The sequence below is a fragment of the Salarias fasciatus genome, chromosome 18 (genome assembly GCF_902148845.1).
Source record: "Salarias fasciatus chromosome 18, fSalaFa1.1, whole genome shotgun sequence".
Lineage (NCBI taxonomy): Eukaryota > Metazoa > Chordata > Actinopteri > Blenniiformes > Blenniidae > Salarias > Salarias fasciatus.
The window spans coordinates 26,975,214-26,987,597 of NC_043762.1; the positions used below are offsets into that span (position 1 = coordinate 26,975,214).

The 12,384-nt window shown below is 44.2% G+C and overlaps 1 protein-coding gene across 1 annotated transcript in view; it reads right to left on the minus strand.

Annotated features, from left to right (window-relative positions):
* The window catches only part of egfra (epidermal growth factor receptor a (erythroblastic leukemia viral (v-erb-b) oncogene homolog, avian)), a 53,056-nt gene that overhangs the window by 3,982 nt on the left and 36,690 nt on the right, over positions 1 to 12,384 (minus strand). Inside the window, exons 16-27 of the mRNA XM_030116081.1 lie at positions 9,607 to 9,645; positions 9,370 to 9,514; positions 9,109 to 9,231; positions 8,562 to 8,660; positions 7,301 to 7,486; positions 7,046 to 7,201; positions 6,477 to 6,552; positions 5,073 to 5,219; positions 4,213 to 4,310; positions 3,988 to 4,140; positions 318 to 365; positions 122 to 215 (exon numbers count right to left, since the gene is read on the minus strand). Of these exons, the coding sequence (XP_029971941.1) occupies positions 122 to 215; positions 318 to 365; positions 3,988 to 4,140; positions 4,213 to 4,310; positions 5,073 to 5,219; positions 6,477 to 6,552; positions 7,046 to 7,201; positions 7,301 to 7,486; positions 8,562 to 8,660; positions 9,109 to 9,231; positions 9,370 to 9,514; positions 9,607 to 9,645 (1,364 nt within the window). The remainder of the gene's footprint in view (positions 1 to 121; positions 216 to 317; positions 366 to 3,987; positions 4,141 to 4,212; positions 4,311 to 5,072; positions 5,220 to 6,476; positions 6,553 to 7,045; positions 7,202 to 7,300; positions 7,487 to 8,561; positions 8,661 to 9,108; positions 9,232 to 9,369; positions 9,515 to 9,606; positions 9,646 to 12,384) is intronic.

Consider the following 12,384-nt stretch of genomic DNA (forward strand, 5'->3'; position numbering starts at 1 on the left):
AAATGAAAAGATGTTTTCAAAACTCCCACAAAACCTTCTCTGGAGGGAGGTGCAGTTCACCTCCTGTCCACTAGATGTCCCTTCGTCCCCAGACAGCAGCAGACTGCAGAGCTGGACTCACCTGGAGCTGGCTGGAAGGCCTGGTTCAGCAGCTTGTCGGTGGGGTCGGGGATGTAGCGGAGGACCAGGCTGCCGTCTCTGCTCGGCTGGCCGTTCTGCAACAGAGGGACCAGAGGAGGCGGCGTCAGGCCCGCCTCGCTTCCTGGACAGCATGGCTGACGAAGGCCGGCAGGGGAGGCCTGCTCCGTTGCTCTTACCAATAAGCCATTTTTGCTGTGACATGTCCCAATGCTACTAGTGACGCTCTGAAACATAGGCAGCATAGCTGGAGTTAAGGCCACAGGAGGCGCAGTGTGGGACAGAAACGTGTTTGATACTCTGACACAATCAAGTGAACATGTGAAAACCATGAGTATTGATTTGTTCTCTTTTCCATCAGCAGATACTTTTGATTCCTTTTGATTATTGTTCTCTGACTGCAAGGCACAAAATAATGATCAATCAATCAATCAGTCAATTCAGTTTTATTTGGATGATTGCACAATTTTTATGACTTAATCGGTTTAAGGCCTGTGGACCAAAACCAGCCTGCAAAAAGCTGCAACCCGGCGCACCAAGCCACCAGGTTTAGCAGGAAGCTGAAGACGGACTGGAAGCTATAATCATTCATCACAACCACTTCAGTCTCAAACAATTTACTGCAGTAATGAGTTACTGCAGCGTCCAGGCTATCCTGTAAGCACACACCAACACTAAAATACACAACGGAGAACCAGAATGGCTGCTTTCACTTTGACAAAATTGTGGTGAAACCCTACAGTCCTCATACTGCAACTCATTCCTAAATTGTGGGTGAGCTGCTCCAGCACGAGGATCTGTGGTGATCAGATTACTGCGTGTCTCTTATTTCAATCAAAACGCCTTGAAATTAACTCAGAAATACAGTTTTAGGAGTAAATTGAATTGATAAGTGGATCAAATGTGCTTAAAATCACCATCACCCTCCTGTTAATTGCAAAACCAATCATCTGATTTTAAGTACAGCCGGTATAGACTTTAAATTATCGCGAGTCAATGTCAGGTCCAATCCGACCTGCTGCTTCTCTAAAACATTCATTTATAAGAAAATGTGTCCTACAAGCAACTAGATGCTGGACTCAATACACCACCCTGTGGTATGAAGTGGTATTGCTCCACAGAACGTCTTCATTAGCTAAATCTCCTAAAATGATACACTGATGATTTTTTAACCCACATTCTTCAAGATTTCCTTGTAATAAAATAAGAATTTACATTATACCATGAAAAATACTAACTTTTCTTATCTTTACTGTAAAGATTTTATATTTGATCAATTTCTGCTTTTTTTTTTCATCAACATGCATGTTTTTGTGCAAATACTTCACACTGTAGCAGGTGAGACTGTGTGTGAGACCAATAGACATCTTGAACTTTGACCCAAACATCACATGTTGCACCTCTGAAGGTGAATCGTTGTTCATACACTGATCATATGTTTTCAGGTGAAAATGGAAAGCTTTGGTTGTGTTTTCGTGTAAATGACATGACAACGGCGCTCGGAGCAACAGGAAATTCAGCTGTCTGGAAAAGGCCTCCAATGTGGAACTGTGTGAACATGCTCCGAGAAATTAACCTTTTTTCAAATATTCCAATTACCTCTGAGTGGAAATGAGAGAAATTACAATTTTTCAAAAACTCTTCGAAAAAACTCTTTTCTAAAAACGAGAACATTTTCACTTGAAACGGAGCTTCAGTGAGTCGAGCTCACTTTCTTCACCATCACTTTGCTTTGTTGAATTTTAAGAGCTGATATGACTGAAACTCTCCTCGTCCGTTTGAATTGAAGTGACGGCTGTGACAAAGCAATTACTTTCAACAAGGAAAGGATATTGAGCAAAGAGGCTGAAGGATTTATGAGGCTGCGTGGGCGACGTCTCATGAAGGCAGGCCCAGGGCCTGTAAAGACGATCAAACTGTCCGCGAGAGAGAACCAGGTTCAGAGCCGGTTCAGGGCCGGGTTCAGGACCGGGTTCAGGACCGGTTCAGGGCCGGGTCGAGGCTGCCCACCTCTCGGGTTCATCTCTCAGATCGAGTTAAATCCCCGCTGACTGAACGGGACGCTAACTGTTCTCAGCAAGCTAAAAGAATCAGCTGATTTCCATTCCAACTCTCGGGGTAAATGATTTATGCAGAAATCCCTTTTCCCAAAACGCCGTTAAAACGGCACAATTCAGATTTCAGATACAGCTACTAAAGCATGTGCTGCCTTTCTTTTTTTTTTAGATATATATAATTCACGCTGCTTGTTTTTCCGGCACATTTCATGCTGTTTTGGTGTCTGAGGAGGACTCGGTGTGAAACCGTCAGAAACGTCGCGTCTCGTGTTGATTTAAGTCCAGATTCCAGCGGATCTTTATCTCTGGGTGTCGACGGGTGGAGGAGCTGCTGAATGAGTAAAACGCTCCACAGTAAAGTCCAGTCAGCACAGACGCAACCTCATGTAAACAGAACAAGTTTTTAAGCCTTCATCAAGCAAGTTAGTGCTAAAAGCATTTTTTTTTTGATTACATATATTCTTAATTAAAGCATTTTAAATTATATTCATTCTCAGCCCGTTATATGAGCACAAACACATGCAGTGAATTATTTCTGAAACTGAATTTCAGAATTCTTTGTCTTGGCATGTAACAAATATATGCTCAAAAATACCCTCAGCTGAGTGAGAGTATCTTGATGCAAAAGAAAATGTTTGATTTCTGATATCTGTAGTGTAATTTTGCGTTTCTCTACTCACAGTTCTTTCCCATTGATCGTTTGGGGTTAATTCGCTGTATTTTACACCAGAGGGCTTCATTAAAATTGACTTTATGTTGAGATTGTGTCATTTTCAGGAGTAATTGTTATAGAAACCTTCAATACATAAAAACCAGCGTAACCAGTATTTATCCACTTTTCACCATATGTCCAATTTCTTCGATAATGGGAGTTTAATTGTTTTATTTCTCCATCTCTGTTGCACCATTATCTGTGGTTTATGTTCAGGCCTTTGCCCCTGGCGTTTCATTAGCGTAATAACTGTAATCCGTATTGGAATATATCACTGAGCGATGCAGACGGATGAGTTTTCAGGAGAAACGTGTTTCCACTGCGTCCATGAATCATTCCTTTATCCCAGCGTTAATCGCTGTAATTATATCACAGTTAGCATTCTTCCATTCAGGCTGAACCTGTGTTGGGTTTTATATCATACGGTTTGCAGTATCTACGCTGTTCCCTCTTTATTTTCCCTGTGCTGGCTGCAGGATTTTGGAGCATTGATACTCTGTCACTGTATTTAAATAGAAGTGTTGCATTTGCAATAAGACTGTTTAACATTTCAAATGAAAACATCTTTTTTTTGCATTTTAGTTTGAGAAAAATCTCATGTTTACGTGGCAACGTTTTGGAAACGGCGTCTATTTACACAGAAACGGAAGAAACTGAACATGCAGTTAGCATGGAGGGCCACCAGCTGGTGCTGTTGGTTGTTTTCATGATGAAACTACAAGAAGAAGAAGAAAAAAACTGTAATCCCTGACATGAAGCACTTCTGTGCAGTCTTTACTGATGACTGATCACTTGTGAGTGTGGATAACTGCTAATAGAGGTTAAAACAGATGTTTGTCTTCACATGTAGGGAGTCAAACTGAACACTCATCACAAAAACAAGTGTTTAAAATGCCTGAAAAATCAGCTTCAGATCAGAAGAAGGTCATTTTTCTATACTTGCCAAGTCTGAAAACAAGCAGATTGAACTGATTGATCTGACTGAAGGGACTAACAGCCTCCAGACGCTGATCATAGTGAAAGGGGAGACCGTTCCAATAAAGCAGCGTTCCTGGTTGTGGAAGTGGCCGTCCATCTTACCGTGGAGTGCAGCAGCGGCGCGTGCGAGAAGAAGCCGTTCTGCGGCACCAGGTACTCGTCGGCGTCCACGGCGTCCTCCATGTCCTCGCCGCTGATCAGGCTGCGGTAGAACTTGGTGTCGGTGGGACTGGGGAGGTGCATCCGGTCGTCGCCCTGCAGCGGGAAGCGAGTGTTTGTTTCCAGGTCGATCCGGACACACCCGGCGGACCGGGACTCGGGCCGTACCTGGATGACGAGGTACCGGGACGGGTCGCGGGCCATCTTGGTGAACTCGGCGATGAGCTCCCGGAACCGAGGCCGGCTGTCGGCGTCGATCATCCAGCCTGAGCAGAAACACCAGCAGAAAACAGGCGTCAGAAACGATCTCCTCACATTACAGATGACAAAAACTGCACTTTCTGAATGTCAGGATGTTTTCTTGTATCCTGACCTTCTTCATTTCTTCAGATCATCTAGAAATCCTTCAGATGCTTTTTTTAAAAACCCAGTCTGGTTACTTAGTTATGATTTAATTAAGTATTTCACATTTTTTTCAGTTTTTTTGGTGAATTCTGAGCCAATCTATTGAGAAACATGTTGCTGGAATAACATGTTGGATGAGCCAGCAAAGTTCAAGCCTCATATTTTATATACTTTCTCTAAATGAATTTACCGTAGGAATCCTGAAATTTAAAAAAAAAAAGTGAGTTGAAGTATTCTGACGATAGAATTTTGATAAATGAACCACTTTTCCTAACTAGCTGCTTTAATCAAAATCAATCAATCAAAATCCAAGAAATGCCTGAAACTTTTCAATTTAATATGAAAAATCCGAAATAACAGACAAAATTAAAATATTTTCATTGATATTCACATTTTTTTGGCCGACAGTCACAAAAAAACAAAAATGACTGGTGTGTTTTGTTAAATGAAGCCTTTAATATCTACAGGTTTTTGCTTTTAAAGTCTGAATCATCATATTTGTGGCATTTTAGCCCGAAAAATCCAAATTGTGTCCTCATATACTGACTTTAAATAGTGCAGAAACTTTGTCCTTGTGTGAATATATAAAGTGTCGTGTCGGCCGAGCCGCCCGCCGCTCGTACATTTGACCATGATCATGTAGACGTCGATGGTGCAGATGGGCGGCTGCGGCAGGCGCTCTCCCTTCTCCAGCACGCCGGCGATCTCGCTGGCTGGGATCCCGTCGTACGGCTTGGTCCCAAAGGTCATCAGCTCCCAGACGGTCACACCTACGGAGCAGAGCGGAGGACGGCTGCTGAATGTCACCGCCGTCATTCACTTTGTTTCAGTCCCCAACCACAAGGAGGGGGAAAAAAAAGAGATAAATAAATATACAGAAAGAAGAGAGTGACAGGATGTACTCCCTGCAAATATCACACGCTATCCAAACAGAGCATGCTGACGAGCTGGCGGCGCCGGCGGGAGTGGGAGTGAAGCAGGGCGGAGAGGAAGCCGTCACTTCTGCTGCTGCTGATGCTTCTGCCATATTGAGCGGAAGATCAAACCCCCTCCAGGGGGAGAAGATCTGGAAACGGTTTCTCTCCCCGTGTGCGTGTGTGTGTGTGTGTGTGTGTGTGTGCTGGGAGAAGTGTTTACGTGGGCTGATGGGAAAGTGTCCACTGCAGACGGGCAGTGTGTAGGTGTGCTCTACCTGTTCTCCATGTTCTCCTTCTCATTTCACGCTTTAATACGAGCTTCATCCCCGTCCAACAACAACAACACCCCCCCCCCCCCCTCTGCTAGAACGCTTTTATTTAGCAATGAATAAATATTTCCCCGCAGAGACTGTCACCAATGCTCCAGCTGTTTTACATATCTGCAGTGGACTCAGACTCCCTTCAGTTCAGGAGTCACAGAAAAAAAAAAAAAAAAACTGCCATCATGACCTTTAAATGGAAACTTTAGAAGTTTTTCTTTACAACGTATGTCATGATAAAAAATCTACAAAAACCAATTACAACGGAAAATGACTACAACTTCGAAATAAAGCCAATTTAATGATGAAAAATGAAATGAAAGCTTCCCCTGTAACTGTTGCATTGTGGATGTTTTTACAAACTCAGCCTGACAGCATGGCTAACCAGCTTTCCGTCTCAGTGTTGTGTCCCAGAGAGTTTTCTTTAACAACGAATGTTTGTTTTGAAATTTCAAGAATTTTCTAAATGTCTTGGCGGGCCTCCACACCGACATGTGGAAGTAAAACTGTTCTTTCGAATGAGCTTCAGCGCAAAAATCATCAATTCAGTGTGATTAAAACTTGATTTTTATTCTTTTTATTGCTTGTGCATCCAAATGGCCTTTAACAATAATATAACATCATGTTAAAAGCAACAAATCAATCACCAATAAGTCTAATTTTTAAAAGATTGTTTTTAAAAACTTAGTTTTGTTAGACTTACATGAACTAAATGATTTATTCAATTTCAATAGCTGAAGCAGATAATTAGTAAAACATGGTCCTGTTTGAAGAAGAAGGGAAAACTGACCGTAGCTCCACACGTCGCTCTGGTGTGTGTACGTTCTGTTCAGGATGGATTCCAGAGCCATCCACTTTATCGGCACCTGGGAACAGAAACCATCGGATTTAGAATGAAAGACAGAGAAATGCATCGCCGTCATGTTTAATGGAAAGAAGCTGAAAAGGACGACAGCAGCATCTCTCAGTTAGAAACAGTTACGGCAGGACCGTTGTGTGGTTGATGCTACAGGCTGTAGCTTTTATACGATCCGTTAATAAAACAGAAATGTCTTAAATCAATCTCCTCCGATCACAAATGTCAGATTTCTACATTGCTGTGACAAACTGAGGACGTAACCTGCTTCAATCTGAATATTTCCTGAGACAAACTGCTAAAACGCTGCCTGTCGTCCAGTAGAGACGGTGAGTTCTAGAAGCACAAAGCAACTTATTTGTTCTTTTGGACGTCCTCTTCCTGTTTGGGAGTATTTATAAAGCGCGCTGCTTACATAAGATACAATCTGGAGCAGAAATATGTCATTTTCTATTACGGGCGGCTCTCTTTTTTCTGACTGGGCCACAGACGAGCGCTACGACCTTTCCGCCATCTGCGTGGTACTCCTTCTCGTCGGCGCTCAGCAGCTTGGCCAGGCCGAAGTCGGTGATCTTCACGTGTTGCGGAGTCTTCACCAGGACGTTCCTGGCCGCCAAGTCACGATGCACCAAGTGGCGCTCCTCCAGGTAGCTCATCCCCTGAGGCCAGAGGGAAAACAGAGAATCTCTTCAAACGCCGTTCAGCCCGAAACCTTCCAAGACGACCTGCGACGAGGACGGGCCGGGTGCGTGTCGTACCTTGGCGATCTGCACGCACCAGTTGAGCAGGTGCTGCGAGCCGATGCTGTCCTTGTTCTCCTTGACGTAGTCCAGCAGGCAGCCGAAGGGCATGAGCTGCGTGATGAGCTGCACGGTGGAGGTCAGGCAGATGCCCAGCAGGCGGCACACGTGGGGATGCTCCACGCTGGCCATCACGTACGCCTCCTGCGCACACACCAAAAAAACATTTCCTCACGGTAACTAACAGCAGAAATAAATCTGAGAGATACTGTTCCTCCGCTTTCTGTGTGTTCAGACGATGCAGATTTTCATTTTCCACTGACTGGTGGTCTGCTACAACCTCAATTCATCCAACTGCAATTTCACAGTGAAACAAAAGTCAAGAAAATCACGTCGATTCTTTGTAAGCCAGTGATATTTTTGATCATTTACAAGCTTTTTTTGTTTCACATGAACATAAGTCGCATTTATTCAAGCATGTTTTTGCATTTCTACTTTAATAAAGTCCCTTTATCTGTAAAATCTCACAACATGCATTTGAGCATCATTTAATGCTAAATAATACATTATTATTTGCAATAAATCACCTTAAACATGACTTTCTAAAAGCATTTTGAAGACCTACACTTGTTTTTTCTGTCTGATCGTGTGCTCAGGCAGTTTTTAACAGTTTCTCATTTTCATGGTCGATCCAACCAGATGCACCATCAGGTGCGTCTGTCTTCTCTGAACTATTTACTTTTTATTCATGTATTATATGATTGCCACTGATGTTATAATTTTGCATAGAGAGAAAAAAAATAAATTGTTACAAGCCAGGAAAAAATGGCGTCCACCAAGTGGAGACAAAACAGAGTGTGTGCCGTGAACTGTGTGCAGCATACTCTCTGCATGAGTAATCCAGTACAAAAACTGCTCAGAAATGAGCACCTCTCTCCTCGCTGCTCTGTAATCCTGCCCGTGTGATGAGAAGAAAGATTGGGAGCACGTAATCGTTAAATTGCCGCCGCGGGGTAAACAGAGTGTGCAGACGCACGGTGACCGAGCAGCAGGAAGGCGCAGGATCGGAGCCGAGCCGAGTCTGCCTTCTCTCTCTGCGTCAGGATCCGGATTCCTCCTCAGAGCACCTCAGCCTACGATTACAAACCGACGCCTACACGTTTCCCTCCAGCGAGTTAATCCCGTTTCCTTCAGGGACACGAGACGGTCGGCGTGCAGCACGGCGCCGCCTCCGTCCCGACTCCTTCTCTACAGGAGGAACGTTACTGTCAGGACTCACGTCCAGGATCTCTTTGTTGGCTTTTGGTGACGTGGCCTCTCTCAACACCTTGATGGCCACCGGGATCTTCACATCTTCTCCCTCTGGGACCCAAAGACCCTACACACACACACACACACACACACACACACACACGATGACCATCACACTGGGGTTAATGATCCTCATACACACTGTGCATGTGGACACTGCTTTAAAACACACACAGTGCCAAAGGTTTAAAAAACAACATCGAGCTGAGCGACGTCCATCCCCTCTGTGGGGATTTCTCTGTAAATTTAAAACGGTTCCTAAAATAAGAGTTAACCTTGAGGAGGTTGGTGGTTCTTCGTTTAATCCTCCCTCGTATGAAACATGCACAAAGTGAAAACAGAAACCCCCACAGCGCAGTGAGAGTGAGAGTGGAGTCACTCTTGCGTGAGCGGGCAAGTTTAGAAAAAAAAAGGGACTTTTAATTGAAAAATGAACAACAGATGCAGATGAGTGGGAGCAGAGCCGCAGAGCCTCGGCGAGGCCGCTGGAGGGGGGGGTTTAGGGGCGGGGTTACCTTGTAGACCGTGCCGAACGCGCCCGAGCCCAGCACCTTGATTTTCTTGAACTCGGGCTCTTTGAGGATGCGCAGCAGGGCCTGGTTCGGAGCCTCGCCGCTCGGAGTCAGAGGCTCCACCAGCTGTGGAGGGAAGCAGAGTCTGCATCAGCGCCTGTCTTTACCCAGCATGCCACAGTGTTCAGAATAAATACGATGATAGAAGAGAAAATGTTCAGAATAGCTGGATGGATTAAATCCCAGACCCCGTCCTGGCCTCACCTCTCTCTCCTGCAGCAGGCGCCGCAGGGTCCTCTTCCTCTTGATGTGTCGTCTGCGCAGCAGCACGAATATAGACAGCCCCGCGATGAGAACGGCCAGAAGCCCGCCCACCACGCCGGCCGACACCATGGAGAGCCCCATCGGCCTGAAAAACACCCGGACAGAGTCAGACTTCCCGACTGGGACGGAGGAGGAGAGATGAGAGGAGCTGAGCGGCGAGCGGCGAGATCGACTCACCGTTTAATGTGGCAGCCTTCACGCCCTGGTCCGACACACCTGCAAACACAACCATCCAGTCAGCAAACAGACGGACGCTGCACGACGACCGGTTTGATGTTGAGACTGCAAACATTTGAAGAAGTCGCTGCTCGGTTTTGAGGAAATATGGATGTTTAAATCACTTATTTTCTGTTTCACAACTAAGAAAAACTCTGAAGTGAAAATCTAAAGGCCGTTATGGCATTATTTTACCAGCCTGGCTCGCTCAAGAGGAAGTTTATGGAGTTAAAATCCTGCCAAAAACCCACAAATACATAAAACATGCTTTACTCACACCCAGTGATTCACAAACTCAGTGTGGTTTACAAATACAAAACATCTTTCACAAACTGATGCTTTTAGTTTCGCAACTAAGAGACAAACCTATGAAATAAATACGAGATGTGTCAGAAACACAAACACAGAAACATATTTCTTCAGTTACGAAAAAATATCCTTCAAGTGCAAACCAAAATCTTTCAAGTACAAGAAAATAATCTTCAAGTACATGAACATTTCTAAAACCAGGTGACTTTTGGCACCAATATTCCACTTTGCAGATTCTCCAACAAATGCAATGAGATCCACACCCTCAACAGTCAACTTTCTCTGAAATGTCCTGCACTGTCGACTCCACAGCAGCAGGGGGCGCTGCAGGTTGGATTTCAGACTGCCGGGATGATTTTTTTCCCAAAAAATCTTTCTTAAAGGCTGACAACAGAAGCTGCTGACTTTACCTCTGAATCGCAGATACCAGCAGGAGAAACTAGATTTAACACAATGAGCAGAGAATATGGTGATATGATGAAGTGAACAGCGCCCCCTGCTGCTGTGGAGTTCAAATTACAGGACATTTCTGAAGTTGACTGGCGTGTGTGGGGATCATTGCAGTTTGTGAACCTGCAAGGTGGAATATTAGCGCCAAAAGTCCCACAGCGGTAGAATTGTTTTTAGTACTTGAAGAGCATTGAAGACTACTGTGTGTTTGTGAGGTTTGGTCACGATTTTAACTCCATGGAAGTTGTGCTGCAACACAAACCTTTTCTGAAACAAAAAATGCAAAAACAATATGATTCTCTTTGACATGCTGTTCAGTGAACAGGGCCTAAAATGTGTTTGACCCCCCCGGTTCAGACAGATCTCACATGTTGAGGTGGATAGATCCAGTTTCAGCAACACAGTGAGGCAGGACTCATTCCCCCTGAGCTGCAGCAGCTCTTCACACATGAAAACAAGCTGGCTCTTCTTCAAACTTTCCCAGTTCGCCTCTACGTCTTGGCTAATGGTCTACGGATAAACTCAGACGACGATCCTCAGAAGTGTTGGTAAGTCCGTTCAGAAGTTTACTGCACAATAAAGTTGCTGCGGAGTTGACAGACGGTCTAAAGATCACAGTTTGTTTTCAGGTCAGCTCCCCGACGCGCCGCCTCGTATCGTCAGTGAGGTTCAGTTGGTTTTGTGCAGCATTTCCTGGGTGGAACTAATGAGGTCCGACCTCTGCACGCCGTGACCAACACACCCCGTCAGCGTTACGTAAACGGAAGAGGAATAAAAAAAATGACTCTACCGAAGAGTAAATATTGAAGTTATGAACGTACAGAAGAAGAAAGAGAAGATAAGAAAACGGCAAGAAAGATTTAGTCTGAGGTGTGTTTGGATCAGTTCACTGCAATTACTTCTTTATTAAATAGAAATGTGCATCATCCATAAGTTATTTGAATATAATTTCAATGTGTCCAGTTATTTCATGTAAGTGAAAACTTGGTGTTAATGTGCAAAAAAATGAAGTAGGCTACCTATCATTTATTTCTTCAGGCTTTCCAATAAACAATAGATTTGATTTATTGATATTTATTCTAATGATACCTTTCTGATTGCTATATCAATAAACATGACTCGCCTTACTGTTGCTCTGCAGAAATCTCTGCAGATTCTGCATCTTACATCTTGAAAATCTCCTAATTTGTCTAAGTTACAGCATTTAATCCCTATTTGTAAGATGAATGTTAAGCCTTTTTAAATGTTGCTTTAGTTGTGCTTAAATGTTCATTTGTGACCCGTTTACACGGCAACATTTCAGGTGAGACGCATCATTTTTTTGCATTTTTGTGTCAGAAAAGTTTCACATTCAAATGGTGAAAACACTACTTTCAGTTGGCATTCTGAATCTGAAATTAACATAAAAGTGTGTGTCGGTTTCCAGCAGAGAGGAGTGTGTTATTCCAGTAACTAGGTGGCTCCTCTGATCACAGGCTGTGTCTTCCTTCCTAAACCCTCATCCAGGACGCTGGAGGACGAAGCCTTTAAGCTAGCATCAGCTTCAGAGCCCAGGAGGAAACTAAAGCCTCCTCTGAACGGATCAAGAGTGTGAAGAAACCGCTTGTACTCGTCTTCTAGCGCTCTTCTACTTCCTAACCTTTCCTGCTTGGGGCTCCAGACGGAGCTCAGTGACATGATGGACGCTTCATCTCACTGCCTGCAGACATCTGCAGCTGAAACTGCTGGTTTACCACCAATCTACTGTCTTAAAGTTAGAACCGATCCCTCACTTTCTCGTGCACACAGCACAGAAACGAGGTTTTGATCGTTTCTCTTTTATTAAGCAGCAAGTAAAGCAGCTCAAAAGAGAAAATCTGTATGTAAATACGTAACAATGTGCTCTAGTAGAGTGTCTGCATGGGATCATCGAGATCGAGGCCGACGATCTGGCTTCTGAAACAGCATGACTACAGAGAAATGTCTGCAGCTCCAGTTTCC